This window comes from Pteropus medius, unplaced genomic scaffold (assembly GCF_902729225.1).
Source record: "Pteropus medius unplaced genomic scaffold, Ma_sr-lr_union100, whole genome shotgun sequence".
Taxonomy (NCBI): domain Eukaryota; kingdom Metazoa; phylum Chordata; class Mammalia; order Chiroptera; family Pteropodidae; genus Pteropus; species Pteropus medius.
In genome coordinates, this window is record NW_024350319.1 from 27,201,975 (window position 1) to 27,224,071 (window position 22,097).

Here is a 22,097-nt window from a genome sequence, read left to right on the forward strand (position 1 = left end):
AAAAATATGAATAAGAAATTACTGAAAAGAAAAAATGCTCCATTACAAAAGCAAACAGTAAAAACAGTGAATCAAACAACTATAAAGCTAACATAAAGCTTAAAAGACAAAAGTAGGAAGATGATGTGTAACCACAACAATAAAAGGATACACACACACACAAAAGTAAACAATTATGACAAAAACATAAATGTGAAGGGAATGAGTAAAAATTGTAGTGATCTTAGAATATGTTCGAATTTAAGTGACCATCAAATTAAAATAAACTGTCATAAACACAGCTTGGTATATGTGAAGCAAATGGTAACCACAAAACAAAAATCTATAAGATTTAAAAAAATAAAGAGAAGGGAATCCAAATATAACTCTATAGAAAATCATGAACATAAAAGAGAAAGCAAGAGAATAAGAAAGGAACAGAGAAGTACGAAAATAAAATGGCAGTAACTACATACCTGTCAATATTAAATGTAAATGGACTAAATGCTCCAATTAAAAGACAGTGTGGCTCTGTGTGTGTGTGTGTAAAGAGACCTGTATATATGCTGCTTATGAGAGACCCACTTCAGACTCAAACACAGAGTGAATATCTACGGAAAAAATATTCCTGCAAATGGAAATGGGGGAAGAAATTAGAGCAGCAACTTATATATATGACAAAATAGACTTTATAACAAAGACTATAACAAGAGAAAAGGAATGGTGTTTCATAATGATCAAGGGATAATCCATCCAGAGGATGTAACTCCTGCAAATATCTACACACCCAATGTAAGTCCACTTAAATATATAAAGCAAATATTGACAGACATAAAGGGAAAGAGTGATAGTAAGAAAATAATAGTAGGGGACTTTAACACCCCATTGAGATCAATAGATAGATCATCCAGACAGAAAAACGACAGTGGCCTTAAGTGACACATTAGACCAAATGGACTTAATTGACATTTTCAGGATATCTCACCCAAAAGCAGTAGAATATACATTCCTTTCAAGTGCGCATGGAAAATTTTCCAGGACAGACCATATTAAGGGCACAAAACAAATCTCAATAAATTTAAGAAGACTGAAATCATATCAAACATCTTCTTTAATCACAATAATATGAAAAGAGAAATCAAGTATAAGAAAATTAAAAAACACACAAACACATGGAGGCTAAATAATATGCTACTAAACAATGAAGAGGTTAACAAGATCAAGGAAGAAATCAAAAGATACCTTGTGACAAATGAAAATGAAAACACAATGATCCAAAGGCTATGGGACACAGCTAAAACAGTACTAAGAGGGAAATTAACTGCAATATAGGCCTACCTCAAGAAACAAGAAAAATCTCAAATAAACAATCTAACCTTACACCTAAAGGAACTAAAAAAAGAAGAACAAAGCCCAATGTGAATAGAAAGATATAATGAAAATCAGAGTAGAAATAAATAAAAAACACAAAACATCAATGAAATCAAGAGCTAGTTCTTTGAAAAGATAAACAAAATTGATAAACCTTCAGCCAGACTCATCAAGAAAAAAACAGGACTCAAATAAAATCAGAAATGAAAGAGGTGACAATCAACACCAAAGAAATGTAAAGGACTATAATAAAATACTATGAACAATTATATGCCAACTAATTGGACAACCTGGAAGAAATAGATAAATTGCTAGAAACATACAAGTTTCCAAGACTAAATCAGGAAGAAATAGAAAATCTGAACAGACAGGTAATTACTAACAAAATCAAATTAGCAATCAAAAAAAATTCCAACGAATAAGTCCTGGACCAGATGGCTGCACAGGCAAATTTTGCCAAACATTCAAAGAAGAATTAATATCTATCCTTCTCAAACTACTTCAAAAAACTGAAAGTGCTCCCAAACTCATTTTACGAAGCCAGCACTATGGATACTAAAACCAGACAAAGATACTATGAAAAAGAGAATTCTAGGCCAATATCTTTACCAAACATAAATACAAAAATCCTCAACAAAAATTAGCAAAATGAATTCAGCAATCCATTAAAAAGATTATACGCCATGATCAAGTGGGACTTATTCCTGAGATGCAAGGCTGGTTTAATATCCACAAATCAATGTGACACACCACATAAACAAAATGAAGGATAAAAATCATTTGATCATATCAATAGATGCAGAAAAAGCATTTGACAAAATCCAACATCCATTTATAATAAACACTCTCAGCAAAGCAGGGACAGGAGGAACATATGTCAATGTAACAAAGGCCTACAGCTAACATCGTACTTGAGGGTGAAAAGCTCAAAACTTTTCCTTTAAGATCGGGATGTCCACTTTAACCACCTTCATTCAACACAGTATTGGAAGTCCAGCAACCAGACAATAAAAATAAACAAAAAGCATCCAAATTGTAAAAAAAGAAGTAAAATTATCATTATTTATAGATGACATATCCTAGATATAGACACCCCTAAAGACTCTACCAAAAAACTATTACAACTAATAAATGAATTCAGTAAAACAGCAGGTAAAAATTAATATTCAGATATCGGTTGTATCTTTATATATCAAAAACAAACTTTCAGAAAGAAAAATTAAGAAAATAATCTCATTTACAATTGCATCAAAAAGAATAAAATACCTAGGAATAATTTTAACCAAGTGGGTAAAAGACCTGTACTCAGGAAACTATAAGACATTGAAAAAATTGAAGATACAAATAAATGGAAGGCCATACCATGCACATGGATAGGAAGAATTAACATCACTAAAATGTCATACTATACAAAGCAATCTACAGATTCAATGCAAGCCCTATTAAAATACTAAGACATTTTTCACAGAACTAGAACAAAGAATCCTAAAATTTATTTGGAACCACAAAAGACCCCAAATAGCCAAAGAAGTCTTGAGAAAGAAGAATAAAGTTGGAGGTATTAGCCTATCTGATATCAAACTATACTACAAGGCTATGGTAATCAAAACGGTATGGTACTGGCATTAAAAACAGACACATAGATCAATGGAATAGAGAGCCCAGAAATAAACCCATGCCTATATGGTCAATTAATTAATCTATGACAAAGGAGGCAAGAATATACAACAGGGTAAAGACGGTCTCTTCAATAAATGGTGCTGGAATAACTGGACAGATACATGTGGAAAAAAAACCTAAATAGACCACTTTATTACACAATATACAAGAACAAACTCAAAATGGATTAAAGGCTTAAATTTAAGACCTGTAACCATAAAACTCCTAAAAGAGGCAGTAAATTCTCTAATATTGATGTTAGCAATAGTTTTTTGGGTATGTCTTCCTGGGCAAGAGAAACAAAATAAAAAATAAACAAATAGGACTATATCAAACTAAAAAGTTTTTGCACAATGATGGAAACCATCAACAAAATGAAGACAACCTACTAAATGGGAAAATATATTCGCCAATGATACATGTGATAAGGGGTTAATGGCTAAACTATATAAACTCGTATAACACCAAAAAAAAAAAAAAAAAAAAAAAATCTGATTAAAAAAATGGGCAGAGGACCTAAACAGATATTTCTCCAAAGAGGACATACAGATAGCCAATAGACATATAAAAAGATGTTCAACATCACTAATCATCAGGGAAATGCAAATCAAAACCACAATGAAATATCACCTCACACCTGTCAGAATGGCTATCATTAATAAATCAGTAAACAAGTATAGGCGAGGATGTGGAGAAAAGGCAGTCCTTGTGCACTGCTGGAAGGATTGTAAACTGGTGCAGCCACTATGGAAAAGAGTATAAGGAAGGTTCCTCAAAAAAGTTAAAAACAAAACTACTACACATGACTCAATAATTCTTCTTCTGGGTATTTATCCAAAGAAATCCAAATCACCAATTCAAAAAGATATATGCACCTCTATGTTCACTGCAGCATTATTTACGATCACCAAGATATGAAAGCAACCTGGGTCCAATCAATAGACAAATGGATAAATATGCTCACAAAGAAGATTTTGATGGTTGCCAGATGGGAGGGGGTTTTGGAAGAGGAGTGAAAAAGGGGAAGGGATTAAGACATACAAATTGTCAATTATAAATATAGTCATGGGAATATAAAGTTCAACATAGGGAGTATAGTCGATAATATTGTAATAACCATGTATGGTGTCAGATGAGAACTAGACTTAGCAGGGTGATCACGTCATAAGTTATATAAATGTGTAATCACTACGGTGTACACCCTAAAACTAATATAATATTGGTGAACTGTAACTGAAAAATAAAATTATTTTAAAAACCCTGCATTGTGACCCATAAAAAACTGGTAAAAAAAATTTCTAAAGACTATCACAGAATAAATACTAGCCAACTCACATCATAAGTTTTGAACTTCCTGTTTTTACCTTTGAAGTACATAATTCTGCAGGTCTTAGAAATTAAATATTCTTACGATTTAATTAAAACATGGTGCCTTGTGTATTTTTAAGTAACCTAAGGAAAATGTAATAGATGGCTAAGGCTTAATTCTATACCAGTATGTATATGGCTATAAACATGAATGCCTGGGATTCAAAGTGAAAGTTGCCTCAGCAACAAACAAACATGTTAAGAATCATCTGGCTAGTCAAGGACTCAGTCTAATGTGAAAGTAAAAAAAAAAAAAGTAAAAAAAAAAATAATAATATATATATATGAAAAAGCTCTTGCACTTAAGATTATAAGATGGACAAAACTTATTTTAAGAGTTTGAATTGTTAATTAGAAAATATTTATAAATATAATTATACATCTTCCCTTAAAGATATGTAAAAACAAAAAATGAGTGACAATATAGTTCATATTATACATTAATGTTAGAGGCTTTTTTCAATTGTCTAGGCTAACAAATTCTGGACAAGAAGCAAGGCAGACACAACATTTTGCACTAAATATATGACATTACATAAATGTTGACAAGGTACTTTGAACTTCCAAGTACCTCAAATTGTCTCTATTATATCAATAAAGTTTTTAATTAGAAGGAAAACAATGAGAATGCTTAACATCCCAAATAAGAAGTTTCTATCAGACATCAACAACCAGCTATCAATGTAACCTATATAATAAATCATCATTTGGGAATTTTTAGAACATGTCACAAATATTTCATTTGATTCATGTAACAGTCCTGTTAGACAATAAGTATATCTCAATTTCACTTGAGATATCAGTAAACCAGTACAAGGCCTATAAGTCAGTTCTTCCCCAAATTTAGTGTGTGCAAGAATCACTCAAGAACATAAAATACAGTCTCAAATAACCCCTCCCCAACCCTAGAATGAGATGAACCCAGAAATCAACATTGTAAGTAAACAAGTATTTAAGTAAATACTGGTACAGGTCCCCCACCCCACCTAGCCACAACTTTTAGGACACTGATTTAAAAAAACATACTAAGGTCGCAAATGGTCTAAAACTCCATCTGTACTCTGAATCACAGTTCCCAAATGTTTAGATGGTAGAGCTTTGTGGATCTCCATGAAAGATACATAAAATTTTAAATAAACTGAAAATACTACATTCATTTAAATTAAATACCTTATATTAACTTCCAGTACAAACAAATGGTAGTAGGTGACCAAGTTTTAAGCTTAAAACTAAGGAGATTCTACTATAATTTCATTTTCTCTGTGAAATGCAGGAAATGCTGATTAAATTATTTGAACAGCTTCTCATGGTTTGAAAACTGTTGCACTTTTCTGAAAGAGAAGCTAAAATTTAGGTACCTCAGGTTCTAGGGACATAATGGAAAATTAAGATGAAGATATGAAAGCACTTAGAACACAACTTTGTGAATATACTAAAAACCAATGAACACTTCAGAAGAGTGAATTTTATACTATGTGAATTACATCTCACTTTTTAAAAAGGAAAAAGCACTTAGAAAACTTCAAACTCAGTATTTGTGAATAATTTTAAACTTCTAAGACATAATATCAGCATTACTATTAAATAGCATAATTACTTTCTGGCCTACATCACGGGTGCTAAAAATCGATGTAGAAATAATAAAGAGCACAGATAGGGCCACTAACTTAATAATGATTTTAAATAAGAATTTTAATGCCACCGTTTATATGTTTATTTGCTCTCAAATTTTTTTAATAAAGTCCCACTTCATGTGCCTTTTATAACAGGGCTATTTTCAAATTCTATAGCAATTACTAGCATCCTATATTTTGCTACTAAAATAATCTTTGCATTTTTTAAATTAGGTATATAGTATGTAATATAATACAATAAATATAATAAAGTGGTTATTAAGCATTAGGCTTTGAAGGCGGACAATCTCTACTCTGCTTCTTACCACATATACGACCTCAGGCAAGCAACTTACCCTCTCTGTCCCATTTCTCCATAGGGTTGTAGCAAGAACTAAATGCATCAATATTATATAAAGTGCTTAGAACAGTGCCTGGCTCTTAAGTACATCATAAATGTCATCTAAACAATCATTATTTTTATGCAAAAAAGCATCTCAGCTTAGACAATTCATTACGAATCATGGTAATATTAAAATTTCAATTTACTTTATTAATGAGCTCAAACATTTAGGAAAGTCTGGCTTAATAACTCCTTAAGTGGCCTCAGTATTTATGCTAATATTTACCCTATTCACAAATCCAATTTTCCCCAACTCTGAGTCACTATCAGTTCCTCTCCTGACTCATCACAAAGAAAGGTAGACAGTCTGGAATAAAATGGGCATACCAAAAGGCATTTCTTAATCTACCTGGATTTATAAGGTTTACTAAGTGGAACTTGTCCTATACAATGTTCGGTAAATATGCTGAATAATTATGACTTGTGCTCACTTAAAAATGCTTTCTACATATCAAATGCTCCTTCAAACTATGGAGTAGATATTAAAACCTCATCTTGATAGAAAAACAACATATCACTTAAATAAAATCAAGGATCGACATTTTCTGACTGCTAGCCAAAAATAAATTTATATTTACTGATGGCCTGGTGTTCAAAATTTTGCCAAGCAAGCTATATATTAGAAAGTCAAAGCAATCTCTAAGCCTACAAATTTGACCTTAAGTTTCTATTCAATTCCATACTTCCACTGTTTTCCCCATTCAAATCTTTAAATGATTTAAGATAACCTCTATTAAAAACTTACAGAAAAAAATCTAGAGAAATAAGCTAAATAATGAAAGGTAGAATAATTCTTTAAAACTGCCCTTTTCCCAGATGCATACATACATTAAAAAAAATTCAAAATATTGCTTTATCACTTATTTACTTTCCATGTGATGTTGAGTCATTTAAAACTCTCTAAGCCTCCATTTTCTCCTCTGGAAACAAGGATAAAAGCATAATTATAACTAAAACATAAGATTACTATAAGCACACATAAAGTACTCTAGTCAAACAGTGAGTTTCAATGTTAACTTTTCTATTTAAATCAAAACCTCAGTGTCACTTGAGTTCTACCTATTAGATGATATTTTCTATGGTAACTGTCTCTGTTAACCCATTTATGCAAACCTACTCAATGGCAATAACTTCACAAGCACTCTGAAAACAGGGGTGTATAACTATCTAGGAAGACTTCTTCAACTATCCTCCTCTTCAAGTTAGGTATCTTGCTCAGAAAATAAGGTGTACTTAATACTGTACTTACCATAATTGCCTATATCTCGAGAGGCCCTTGTGAGCAAGGCCTGTGTCCTATTCATTTCTGTATCCCCAGACTGCAGCCCAATAGTTCTTAAACCTGACTCACATTAAAATCACATGGGGAGCTTATCAAAATATTATTGCTTGGGATCCATCCCACACCCACTAAATCTTAAGAGGGTCAGAGAGAAAGATAGCAAGGAATCGGCATGGTGGAATATTGTTTTTAAATCCTCACATATATTCATGTGCTGCCACAGTTAAGAACCATTGCACTGACATTTAAAATACTATACAAACAGGTATTTACGCATGTATGTGTGAATATATAGGTATGAAATTCTAAGTCTTAGCTCAAGACCCTCAGCCTCAATAGCCTCAGCCCAATCATCTCTTCCCTTTAAACACACATTTCTAATAAACAGTTATATGCTACATTAGGATGGCTTTTAGACTGTTAACTCACTTCTTAAGTTTTTTCATGTAATTATGCCTTCGCCTTCCTAGATTACAGTCTTGCTCCTTATTCTTCTTGCTTTACCCACAGTACTTAGGAAACAAGTAATAAACATTTGACTGACCTAATAAACACATATGAAAATTATTGTCAGGCAGTATATCACATCCAAATTATCCAATTCAGGCTATTACCTCCCCCCATTCCCCCCCAAGAAAAGAAAAATATAATAATTTAGAAAAAAGCTTTTTAAAAAATCTCTTAGTAAATGAGAACTAAAGTTTATCTCACTAACTGGTATCTGTATATTTGCACTTTTTATTACAGTCATGACACATAGTATCCACCCAGTATTCTACTCTCATCTACCACTTTCAGTTTTTGACCTTCCTTCCTTCCTAAAACTAACTTCCACTTGCTTCTGGTATCTTTAGCTGCTGTCAGGTACCTTTACAACAATTTTATAATACTCTGTAGTTAGTAAAATAAGTTAATAAAAGTCACAACAAATGTGTCACACACATGTTTAATAAACACTTCTTGAAGAAACTGTTTCCCAATCACTAAAACAGGCTCTTTGCATACAAATTACATGCTAATCTAATATAAATTTGTTTGGGAGTAAGGTCTGAAAATAAGAGAATCTTACTCAACATTATATGAGTCAGTTTTTGAATATTAAGATTGGTGATTTTCTCTTTTTATATTTTCATAACTAAAAATTTTGTAAAATAGCCTGACTCTTTAAAACAGGAGTGCTAAGTAGTACTAAATGAGAAACTACAAAGCAATTGGCATTCTTGATATTGAAACTACAAGAAATGAATGGCACACAATTCTAAAAAAGCAACAACCTAAAGATATGAAAATGGTTCATATCCAATGGTTCGAAGTCTTGAGTCATATATTTTAGCACTACTAAAATAATCTAAAAGACTTAAGATGTTTTTAAACTGAAAATATGGTAGGAAGCACTCAAGAACTATGCCTGCTAATTAGATACTGTGATAAAACATTACCATGTTTTGTTGGATACTACAGCACGAAACAGATAGAGCCATAGTTACCACAAAAAGAAAGCAGTCCTCAATTCCCTATTCAATAAAAAAGGTTCAAATTCCACGGACAAAAAATGGTACCCTGGGTTGTTTGTTTTCAAGGAAGATTAAATTTAGGAGTTGCCAACACCCAAACGAAAAACATTCCAGAGTATTAGACTCAATTGTAGTGGGGAGCCATCTACATTCTCAGCACTGTGTTCCCTTACCCAAAGTATTAACAAAGGATGTTTCTTAGGATCTCACAAGACACACCATACTTATTTCCTCCAGTAAACATTACCCTTGTCTAAAAAAAAGGTATTTGAGAAGTAACAATTTTAGCACAAGCAGCAAGCAGCCAGACAAATAAAGTTTAACATCTGCCAAAATATTTCCCAAAATAAGACTCCTGTCAAATGAACAATGAGGGAAAAACTGAAAATGACAAATTCTTTTATTTGGACCATCAGCTACTTTTAAAAATAAAGATGAGGAATGTAGCTTTCCCAAAGAAGCCTGGCCTTCAATTTCCCCTTAATCTTCATATTTTTAACAACAACAACAACAAAAAAAACCCTAGAAATTTGGTTACCACTCTTACGAATTCCTTTAAAAGCAATTTAATGAACAACAGATCTTTTGTGCAAGTAGCAAACCACGGAGGACAGTTTTGCTGACTGATAAAAATCTCTCTGAAACATATAAAAATCTACCCTTCAAAAACAAATCGATTTTCCAGGTATGGAAATCATATTAAAACTTAAAAATTTGGGTATATCTTATATACACCCTAACTTATGCCAGTACTTTTTATTTGAACCACAATTAAAGTTAGTCGATCCTTATTATTTACTTGGTGTCAAAGTTGAATAAATTGAAGGCCAGGACTTTAAAAAAAGAAAAAAAAAGTAAAATATAAAGAGCTAATGAGAAAAAGATGCAACTACTCTGGAACAAGGTTGTTGAATCACTTCCCAAAACCAGTGAGCTACTGTTAAAGTAACCAAAACTTGTTTAGGATTGTTTTGTTTTGTTGAGGGTAGAGAGTGATAATTATAAACTAAGTAAAAACGTTTCACCAGTCACTTTAATAGAAAGATGCTGCTGCCTCCGTACGTTTTGATACTGCTCAAAAACAAACAAAACAAAAATCCAACCCTACCACAAACGTTTTCCAGAATAAATAGAGCCAAATACTTAAATATGAGAAGAAACCGTCTTAATAAAAAGATTTGTGGGTTGCTACAGCGTTCCTATTGTCCTAAATATCACTCAGAAAAAAGTGTGTGTGTGTGGGTGGGTGGGTGTGTTTGTTTGTTTTGGGCACTGCTATATCCGAAAGCTGGTTTATACATGAAATAGTGCATATATTCCCATATATACTTGACGTGGGTTCATTGAAAGATAGAGCTGTCTTGGACGCCGCCAAAGCCACGTTTCCTTTACAGGTGTTATTAAACACTGTTAAGAGAGAAGAGAAGATAAACAATCTGCTAACTTGAGACGAACACGTGGGAAACCAAACAGGGTATGTCTTCATCACCATTAATCAATTTTTCTAACTGATCAAGCATTAAAAAAAAAAAAGTCTAGGTGAGCACGTTCTGGAGCCAGGAGCTGTCTTTCCGCCACTGTTAAGAAAAGGCTCCTGGGTCTGAGACCTTAGCCAGGAAGCCTGAAAAGCACGTGTCCTGCTGCGGGCTTCGGGAACTTCCCAGATAGCATTTGTTCAGAGTAAAACTCCATCACTCTGCGCCTAACTCAGCGAAAGCCTAGCGCGGTACGAGCCAGAGTGGGCAAACTCGGCCCAGGAGACCCGCAGCTCCCGGGAGAGAGGCACGGGGAGGCGGCAGCCCCCCACCCCCACCCCAAGTTCGGCCGCGGCCCGCGCCCGGCTCACCTCGGCGGCAGGGATGTTGACCACCCCGGTGGAGCGCCGCTTCTCCCGCAGCTTCCTCTTCTCGATCTGTCCCTTGCCTTTCCTGGCGCTGGGGCCCGAGCTCTTGCTCTTCTCCGGCGCGCCGTCCCGCTCCCCCTCGTCGCCCCGCGCCGGCGGCGCCCCCGAAGCGGCGGCGACGGCGGCGGCGGCCCCCGCAAGGGGCTCGTCCTCCAGGCGCCGCGGGCCGGGGGCCGCCCGGGTCAGCGCCGCCGGGCCCACGGCGCAGTTCACGCCCCCGGGGGCGGCAGGTGCGGCCGCGCCGCCCGCGACGTTGTTGTTGAGCTCGTTGGCCGCGGCGGCCGCCGAGGTGCCCGAAGCCCCCGGCTGGGGCTTGGCGGCTGCGTCGCTACCGCCCGCGCTCGGGGCGGCCGGGCCCGGGGGGTTCTGCTTGGCGCGCAGCTTCTCGCGCTTCGCCTTCCACTCCTCCAGGAAGTCGGTGGTGCTGCCGCCGCCGCCGCCGGGCCGGTAGCCGCCGGTCGCCATGTTCCCAGCGGGGCCGGCCGGCTCCCCCTCTGGCCGCTCGACCCGGCTCCCGCGGCCCCGAGGACAGGAACGAGCCCCAGGCGCGGGGGCGGTCTGCGGGGACACACAAAAGGGGGCGGGGAAGGAAAGGGTCCGCCCGTCGCCGCGCCCCACGGGGCCCCCTCCCACCGGTCCCCACCAGCAGGCGGCTGCCGAGCCCGCGACCTGCACTTTCTCCCACGCGCCGACGCGGCGGGCCGGACGACCGCCGCCCCCGAGGGCAGGAGGAAGGAGCTGTCCCCATCCCCGCCGGGGTCCGCGCCCGCGGCCGTCTGTCCCGCGAGCAGGGGCAGACTCCGCCACCTGTCGGCGCGTCGCACCTGCGGCCCCTCGCTCCGGCCGTGGCCGGCCCTGGGTCCCCGCCACCGCCACCACCATAACGCGGCGAGGCCCGCGGAGGAGGGGGACGCGCAGACACCAGCTGTCCAGCCGGGTCGGGGAGAGCCGGGGGCGCCGGCGGCGCGGGCAGCCCCTTACCTGAGAGGGGCGCGGGGTGCGGGACTGGTAGCGGGTGCCTAGGTGAGCCGAAGCGGCCGCGCGGGAGCAGCCGCCGCCAAGTCACTGTCCGCAGCTCGCGGCGCGCCGGGGCTACGCAGGAGGGAGCGGGGGGCGGGAGGGGCGCCGAGCGGGGCCGAAGCGCGGGCGGAAAGGGCCGAGACGGCGGGGAGGGGCGCGGCGCGCGGTGGGGGGGTCGTGCCCGCCGCCGCCCCGCCCCCCGGCGCTCAGGTGCGCGGCGCCGCGGCCAGCCCGCTGGCCGCACGGCACATTCCTGGGCTCGCAGCCCCGCGGCGTCCGGCCTCTCGGCGCCTCCAACTCGGGGCGGGATCGGCCCTCCACGCCCTTCACCCCGTTCCTCTTCTCCGCCTCTCCCTTCTCCCACCACTCTTCCTTTTAAGTACAAGACAAATTCTTCGAGGGAAAGTCTCGAATGTTGCCGGCAGAGGGGAAAAGTGCAATCAACTTGTGATGATTCAAACAGGGCCTGACTAGCCAGGATGGGAAGACACTCGCGCGTCTCTTTTGCTCGTCGCTGCCCCTTTTCAGGTGTACTAGGGTGGCAGGTAGAGAACAGAAGGAATTGAAACAAACCTAGCACCCTCCTAAGAAAAGTTTGTAGTCTCCTGTAAAGAGTTCCCTAAAAGGAAAGGCTTAAATTGACAAAGAATTATCAAGGGTTTACTATTCTTAGGCTTACAGGATAAAATTAAAAGTATTTCGACAATGTATTGTGTTGGCGATCTCAGTCCTGTTTGGATTTTTCTTCATACCCCTATATCTACACCTTCTCTTTGCAGATAATGAATTGAGCAGCAAAGCTCCCTAGCCGAAGTACTAAAGTTGCATTGATGCTGATATGCTATGAGCTGGGGTGGTGATTGTCTCTACTTTTCCATCCTTAATGCGCCATAGGGCAAATCTTATCCTCAGATGCAAGACATCTAAGATTTCTGGATCAAGGTGGGCTACCGCTGATAGGATCCTGAGGAGACTGACCTCACTATATCCCAGCAATGCCAGGACGCATCATTGTCGTAGAGTACAAATGTCAGGTCACCGTTTGTGAAAAGCAGGCAAGCCCTGAGTCACACTCTTACCTAACAAATCTTTCTTCCTACTTAGTATTCCTATTTTGCCCAGGTGGTACATGGTGGGTGAGCAGTCAGTGTGTGCCTGAGACAGAAATGAGAACAGAAGAAAGTGATTCACTTGCTATTTATTTCTCAGAGGGAAAGTCACACACTTCTGGTCTTTGGTCTGGCTGTTGGGGCGCACATATTTGTAGAGGGGAGAGAGCTTTGGAAAAATCCTTCGAAAATTAAAGACCTTCCTTGGGAATGGATTTAAAAAGCTGAGCCTAGTTGGTACCACCCTGGGTGCACCACCTGAAATTCCTCAATTACAGATTGAGTTTTACGTGGGGAGAGGGAGGGTTGGGCATTAAACAGATTCACATTAACATGCTTGGAGGGGCTGCAGGATATAGTGGGAAGAGGATGTAGTCTGCCTGGATACAAGCATAAGCAGCTGAGAGCTTGGGCATGTTATTTAAATTCTCTAAATCTCAGCTTTCTTTACTAAAAAATCAGCAATAACAGCATATATTGTTAAGCTGTTATAAGAATCAATACAGCATGTTAAGTGTGTTTGGTTCCAGGAAGGTGCTCAGTAAATATAGTCCCTTTTATTAGAATATTAAGCAGTGTCCTAGTTCTCTCAGATGTGGGGGATAGGGGGTTTGAGGAGTGTTAAGCAAAAAAAAAAAGGTACTGAACTTGAAAACAATATGAACTTGAAAACAGTATGAGTGAACTAGGATAACACATATGCCACATAAATTTGTCACTGCATCTCTTAGACCAGTTCACTTAGTATTAATGGGCTCTGAGTCAGAAATTTTGGCTGTTATTGACTTGTGTGTCTTTGAGTAAGTTGCTTAACTTTTGTGCCTCTGTTTACTTACATATAAAATGAGGGATAATAATACTTCCTACATTGTGAGAGTGTTGTGAAAGTGCCTGAGATCCTTAGATAAAAGGTAATATGTGAGTACCAGAGTAGTTATTATTAGTCTATAAAGTGCCTTAGGAACCATGGATGAAAGAGATTATTGAGGTACAAAGCGCTATATATTATTATTGTTATCATTTATTATACCTTTGTCTTTACCTTACCATTCTCAATAGTCCCAAAGATATATTTCAAAGACAGACTGCTTCCAACATTGCACCAAGATATTTAGCTGAGTCAGTCCTAAATTGCAAAACGTTTGCATGTCATCAATCTTTATGTATAGCATTCTGATGAAATAATCCTCAGAGACTTGGAGCCTGGTTTCTCGACTGTATCATTATTGACATTTGGGACTAGATAATTCTTTGTTTGGGAGTTGTCCCGTGTGTTGTGGGATGTTTAGCAGCATCTTTGGCTTCTGCCTACTGGATGCCAGTATCGTCCTCCAACTCCCAGTTGTGACTTTGCCAAATGTTCTCCAGAGGACAAAATCTTCCCCAGTTGAGAAGCTCTGAGCTAGCCTAAAACTAATTTTGGTGATCCGCTTGCCCTTAATAATAAAGAAAAATATGACGATGCTAATAAAGAGATTCATGTTACTATGACAGAGTGAATTTTATTCTAAATGTTAAATCTTAATGTTCTCCAGGTAGTGGATGTGTTGAAATAATTAATAGGATATTGAGAAACAGCCATTTTGCCTTCTGTGGAAATATTTCTGGAACATGTGCAATTCACCTTTTAAAATAAAATAATAATGTAACACAGTTTTAAAAGTTAAATACTTTAGTTTGCTAGGACCATAGCAAAAGACCGGAATCTACTCTTTCCACTCCCAAAACCCTCCCCAGAACTTTGAACTCTTAACTTTCTAGCTGACATTGATCTTCATATTTATTTTTTAAATGTTCTTATCTACTATTCTACTTCTTGATTTTTCCATTTTTAGACATCCTTTACTTAATTCCTAATACAGAAGAATATTAGGTCTCTTACACTAACTACACATACACTTTTCTTACTCCTAAACTCCCACTATATATCGTGATTTTTTTATGGAATAAATATTAAACGTTCATAGTGTTATGACTGTGCAAATATTCTTCACAGCTGAGCCATGCAGTGTACTATGATTACATTTATTTTGTTTTTTTTTTTCCAACAACTTTTTTCTTTTTGCACAACTATTTTTTCCACAGCTAAAACTTGCATATTTTTTTTCTTATCATTGGCTTATTTTTCTATATACCAGTCACAAATTTACACTCAAACTTTTCTCCTCTCAACGTTAGTCACAGCAGATAGTCTATCAGTTCTATTTCTGTTTCCCTTAGATACATCTCTCCTAGAGCCCTCCATCCTTTGCTCTAGTTGGATTGATTTTAAGGCATGTTGCTCTGTCGTCATCCTGGGACTAAGCTTCCCTAACATCCTGGGAACCATTTTATGCAGACCTCTTTCCTGAATCCCATATTGTCTGACTTCCTTGTTTTTACCCCTCATTTTAGTGGAGTACATCCTAAGTATCTTCTGGAAATAGGATTACACATTCTTGGAGACATTGCAGGTTGGAAAACATTTTTATTTCATCTCTGCACTTGATTAATAGTTTGGTGGAGCATAGATCTCTAGGTTGAGTATCATTTCCCTTCATAATTTTGAACACATCACTAAATTGTCTTCTAGTTTCCGGAGTTGCTGTTGAGAAAAACCAATGACATTCTGATTCCTTCGTATTTTCTCTCTCTGGAAGTTTTTGGATCTTCTTACTCAGATCCTTTGAAATATCTTGAAGATTTACCCTGATTTGGTCTTTTTCCCATTATTACATTAGGCATTAGTGGACCCTTTCAATCTGCTATCTGCCCTTCGGTTGGGAAATTTCCTTAGCCTAAGGCTTTGATAATTCTTCCTTCCCATTTTTTGTTTTGTTGTTGTTGTTGTTGTTCTTCTCTCTTTCTGGAACTTCTTTTAAATAGATATTGGACTTCTAAGAGTTCTTCAATAGTTTTTTTAATTTTTTCTCTCCTAGTTTCCATCTCTTTGGCATGTTATTGTACTTTCAGTGAAATTTCCTCCACCTTCTATGCCAATCTTTCTATTGAATTTTCTGTTTTTGCCACCATTGTTTTCTAAGATGTTTCTTATTCTCTAAATGCTTTTTTCCATATTCTTGTGTCGCAGATTCATCTTTTCTCTCCCTACAGAAATTCAGCTTTTCTTCTGCTGGTCCTGCACTGTGTCTGTTGCCTATGTTTCTTTCTTTCTGTTTTTTTTGTTTTGTTTTGTTTTGTTGTTTTGGTTTGGTTTTGATTTTGGTTTTGGTTGGTTGGTTCAGTCTTCATCTTTCATGTTAGAGTATTTTCTCATTGGTCTCCTGTCAATTCATATCTGAGATTGAAGCACATAAAAGCTGATTGGATGCTCTTCTGTGAAAAGGCAAAGTTTGTTGACTGTTGGTTCCTATTTAGGGGGCTGGTAGTTGGACCCAGGCATTTTGTGGAGACACGTGTCAAATGTCAACATCTATGAGGCTTTTTTCTTGGCCAGATCAATTTCCCTGAGAGAAACTATGTTCCTGCTTGTGTTACCACTTATCGACTGTTTCGGGAGCCATATAGGGAAGGGGTCTGAAGGGGTCTCACTACTCAACATGTAGGTTTCATTGAGTCCGTAAGCTCAATATGCCTGGTGTTCTCAGGTTCATTACATTTGTGATTCAACATCTGCAGAGTGTGAACTTACAGTCCTCTGCCAGGATCAGGAGAGACAGCCTCCTTGCTCCTGAGCCTTGAAGAGCCTTGAAGAGTAGACTTGAGAATCTACCTTTTCATTATGTAGATTTTCAACTAATCCTTCTGTTTTCACCCCATGCTTGCTTTCTTTCAGAGGTATATACTGCTGCCTTCAATCTCTGGGCTTTCTTTAGGGTTCTCCAGGATAAAAAGGATTACTTTTTATTGACTTTGTCTCCTGTGGGTCATTAGAATTCATCTTTCTCTGCTCTGCTAAAGTCTGTTTCTCATCTTTCATCTTCCAAAATTTTCTTCTCATCTCCTATGCTCTATATTGTTGCTGGTTTATCATTTTACTTTTGTTTTAGTGAGATTACTTAAGGAAGTAGAGATAAATGTGTGTATTCAGTCTGTTATGTTTAACAGGAAGTCTAATCCATCAATTTTGCAGATTTTCAGATACTTTGAAATCTAATCCATGATGAGGCCAGATTAGTAGAGACCTCTACATCTCATTTCCCTCCTCATTGAATGACATCATAAGCTCCTATTGATAGACACTGTTAGAAAGCTCTCTAAAATGTGTTTGTATTTTCTGCAGGCTGTTTTTGAAGATGTGGCCGGCCCATTGTGTTATGTAATGTTCCTATTAAAAATCTAAGAAAAAATATCTGCTGTTAATATTAAAAATAGTTATATTTACCTTTTGTTACTATTTTTTTAACCATAATAAAACTATGCGTTATATAGCTAGTGAGTTTTCCCTTTTTCAGTTGACTGCTGGTAAACTTAGGCCAGATGTGTGGCCTATCAAGGAAAGTTCTAGCTTTTGTGGTGCCTGAAATTTATACAATCTTCTTTAAGAAAAAGAATAGATAAGAAATTAAATATTTAGAATGAAAAAGAAATTTTAAAAATTATAAATTTTTACAAACTGAAAAATGCCACATACATCATAAAAATCTAGAAAAACAACCAAATTAGTCATTAATTTACTCTCTGATATGTTTCTATAATGCTATTTTATCTGCATTTTTTGTAATTGATTTTATTATTATTTATTGATGCATAAAATATTTGACTTCACATACATATTTTTCCTCTATTTGTTGTACAAAATATAGATTTGTGCACCACAAATACAGGAGTGCTGATAAATTTTATTTGGTACTATCCCATCAAAAAAGAAAATAATGTAGTGGGCATTTGTAATTGTATAGCTTGTATTATTGAATATATTCCTGATAGGAAAGAACTTCTGTTTTGACTACCTGTCAATGAAAATAGAATTCTCTGCTTATTTTACACATCTGACGATTGGAAAGATTTTCTACAGACTGGCTTTCATACTCTTAGACTTGCCACCCTCTACAAGAAAACCTGCATGTTGCTGTCAACCAACCTCCCAGTCACTTCGACTCAGGGAGGACCTTAATTTCTGGCTAATTGTTTTCTCCTATTTTTGTCAGTTCTTAGTGATAACATATACAAAGATAATCTATCCAATCTCCTGGCATCTCATATACTTGATTTTCTCACTTCCAATAACCATTTCGTCTTTACCCTCTTCAGTCAGGCATTTCCATGGTTAATCTCTTGACTTTGTTATCACCAGTCAAAGCACTTCCAAAATTTCAGTTTAAACATCCCGCTTTCCAGCCACTATCTCCTACCTCTCCAGCACACTTACTCCGGTATCCCCAGTCTAACCATTTTTGATCTATTGATCCTGCCAATTTTCCATTACCTATTATTGTTTTCATATCCTAACTTCCTTACTCAACTTATCTTCTAAAGTTGATCGTTGTTAGCCTCTGTGCCTGCAGTGCTTATCTGAATGAGGTTAGGTAAAAACAAAATGACATGCTTCCTAACCCTACTTTAAATGCATGGTCATTGTCTCAACTGGGCAGTCTATACTGTGTGGCAATCCTGCAGTCCTTATACTCATACCCTCCTGTGCTCCAAAATAACTAGTTCACATTAGTCCTTTAAGTCCCTAGCACCTCCTCATTTTGACCTCACTCTCAGTTGATAAACTTGCCTGCATACTTCAATGACTAAGTAGGACCCATCAGAATGGAGCACTTCATCTTCCTAAAATGACTTTACCCACTTTCTGATGTCTGGACCTGCTCTCCACCTTCTTACTTTTAGATGAAGTTCTCTACTCCTCTCAAAGGCAGTCTTATCATTTGTATCTTTCCCCTTTCAAGAGTTTTGCTCCTACAATTGTGTTCTCCTCTTGTGCATAATCAATTTCTTCTTCTCTATGAATTCATTTCCTTCAGCATACAAATGAACTCTAGTAATGCCCTCTGTATTAGTTTTCTATTTATTGCTGTAAAAAAAATTCCACAGAGTTAGCATCCTAAACAATACAACTTTATCATCTTACAGTTTGGTAGACAGAAGTCCTACACAGGTCTCACTGGCTAAAATCAAAAGACCAGCAAGGCTGCATTCCTTTCTGGAAGGTCTCAGGGAGATTCCATTTCTTCATTTTTTTTTCAGCCTCTAGAGGCCACCCACATTCTTCAGCTCATGGTCTTCTTCTCCCATCTTCAAAACAAGCAAAGTCACATCTCTCTGTGCCTTTCTTCCATAGTCACAAATCCCTATAATTCTCTCTTCTGCCTCCCTTTTCCACTTTTGAGTATTCTTATGATTACCATTAAATAATGATAATAAAAAATTCAAGTGAGTAAATTTGAAGATCTAATTGGCTTTGTTAAGCAATTCATGAATCACGCAGCATTCCCTCTAGCAACCAGAAGAGTGCTCCAAGGATTTGTTCAAAATGGAAGATTTCTATAGAAAATAAGGGTGGAACAAGGAAGCTATTAGCAAAAGAAAAAGAAGGATTATTTTTAGTCCCCGATATCTTCTTGCAGATTGCCTCTTCTTTTAGGGAATGTAGAGAGCCCAGGTGACAGATTATCTCATTGATGCTGACCAAAAAATTCTAGAATGGTTAAGATTACATTTCTGGAGAAGGTCCAAACTGCAATTAGGTTAGGTATTAAATCCAGGTTTGGTATCATGGCCTTTGCCATATAGCTTAATAGATTCACAATTTCCAGGGATTCGTGCCTAGGACTCTTTGGAGGCCATTATCCTGACTACCAGACTCTCTTGAAGAAAAATGCTTCCCTTGACCCCGGAGTCCAGTCTGGTAAATGTTCTATTTCTGTGTTCATGTTCAGTCAAAATTCTTGGAAGAGTTATCTTTAGTCACTGTTGTAATCTTGTGGGACTAAGCCTTTAACTGGTGGGGTCTATGCTAACTCAGGTTAATTAGTGTTATGATTGAAATCCAGTTGGTGTCCAGAGAGCTGGAAAATTGTTTAGTATCAGAACCTTCCCACCTCTCAGCATTTGGTGTCACAAGTGTTGAGAGTTGAGGAACAGTGTTTCCCCTTTTACCTGCTTAAGTAGATGTGATTTCCTGACAAGCCAGCAACTGCACTTTTCCATATCTACCCTACAGGAACTCTGATATGTACACAGGGATGCACGGACATAAATATTTATCACAGCACTGATTTTAATAGCAAAATAATGGAATAACTACCTGTAGTTAGCAGTAGAGTGGATATATAAATTATAGTTTATTAGTACAATGGAACATTTATAACATCTCAGAAACATAAAAAAGTTTCAAATATATATGTAAAGTGTGATACTATTCATGTAAATTTCTAAAGTATACAATAACATATTTTTTACATATACATACTTTTGTAAAATAAACACACCAAATTCACCTTATTAACCTGGGGACAGTTGGAGAAAAAGATATAGAAGCTGTAATGTTGCTGTTATTTATGTTTTATTTCTTTAAAAAGAAAGAGATTTAAGATAAATGTTGCAAAATATTTAACATTTGTTAAATTTGGGGGTGTGAGGGATACCTATACTCTTTGCTATATTATTTTCTGTGCTTTTATATGTTTGAAATATGCTAGAATTAAAAGGAAAATGCCTGGGTTTGTATGAATCATTTTATAAGAAAAGGTTTGATTGTTAAAGGCTGCAACTTTTACAAATATGTTTTGGGGCAACTTTAAAATGTGTTGTTGTTGTTGTTGTTGTTGTTCAGACAAAAAAGGACACAAAATTGTAGAAAACTTAGTGAATCTATGCACCCTGAAAATATCTGAGTTGATTTATGGCTTGGAGCAAAGGCAGAAAACTGAAGCCATCCCAATTTCAAAAGGTACTATCCCCTTTAGTATCACTGATCTTTCTCCTAATATCTGGAAACAGATCCGTAAACTGCTAAACCACTTCCCTTCAAAGGCAAAGAACTGGATGAAACAGGCGATGCCTCTCATTATTACCAGCTATTCACTATCAGTCTTTATTTGTACACTGGTGCCATTGAATAAGTATCCCAATTTTTCTGATCCCCCTTTGGAAACTTGACAAGCCATTGCGACTTTCCAAATGGTAAAAAAAAATGTCTTCATCGAAGAGAACTTTGTGTAGACAGAACGCTTTGGTTCTCTGGGCACAGGTGGAGCACTTTAGAAGCTCAGTAACATGCCTGGTGTTGCTGCTTTGCTGAAGATGCTGCATGTGATGTCATGACTCGTTCTCAGCATCAACAGGAGTTGGTCTGTGCCAGAAACACTGAAAGGAGTCTTGTCTACTGCTGAGAAAGTCCTTGACTTAATCATAACCCAGTCCTGACCTCAACTTTTTCAAGAAATTTTGACTAGAAAAGAGATCAGAGTAGTAGGCTCTTCTCTATTACACACAGTCCACTGACTTTCCAAAGAACAAATCTTTTCTTCTCTTTCTATTTTTCAATTACAATTCACATTCAATATTAGTTTCAAGTGTACAACATAGTAGTTAGACATTTATATATGGTACAAAGCGATCCCCTCGATAAGTCTTGCACCTACCTGATACCATGTATAGTTATTACAATATTATTGACTATTTTCCTTAAACTGTACTTTATATCTTTGTGACTATTTTGTACTTCTTAATCCCTTTACCTTTTTCATCTAGTCCCCCCGACCCCCGCAACCCCCAATCTGGCAACTATCTGTTTTTGTTTCTGCTTTGTTTGTACATTTATTTTGCTTTTCTTAGATTCCACATTTAAATGAAATCATATGGTATTTGTCTTTCTCTGTCTGATTTACTTCACTTAGCATAATACCCTCTAGGTCCATCCATGTCATCGCAAACAATATGGTTTCATTCTTTTTATGGCCAAGTAGCATTCCCCTATGTATGTG

The 22,097-nt window shown here is 37.7% G+C and overlaps 1 protein-coding gene across 3 annotated transcripts in view; it reads right to left on the reverse strand.

Moving 5' to 3' along the window:
• Positions 1-12,213, reverse strand: part of PAWR (pro-apoptotic WT1 regulator) — a 151,019-nt gene extending 138,806 nt beyond the window's left edge. For all 3 annotated transcript variants that reach the window (XM_039838917.1, XM_039838915.1, XM_039838916.1), the window contains exons 1-2: positions 12,074-12,213; positions 11,036-11,650 (exon numbers count right to left, since the gene is read on the reverse strand). In XM_039838917.1, the coding sequence (XP_039694851.1) occupies positions 11,036-11,557 (522 nt within the window). In that variant the 5' untranslated portion in view covers positions 11,558-11,650; positions 12,074-12,213. The remainder of the gene's footprint in view (positions 1-11,035; positions 11,651-12,073) is intronic.
• Positions 12,214-22,097: the final 9,884 nt, after the last annotated feature.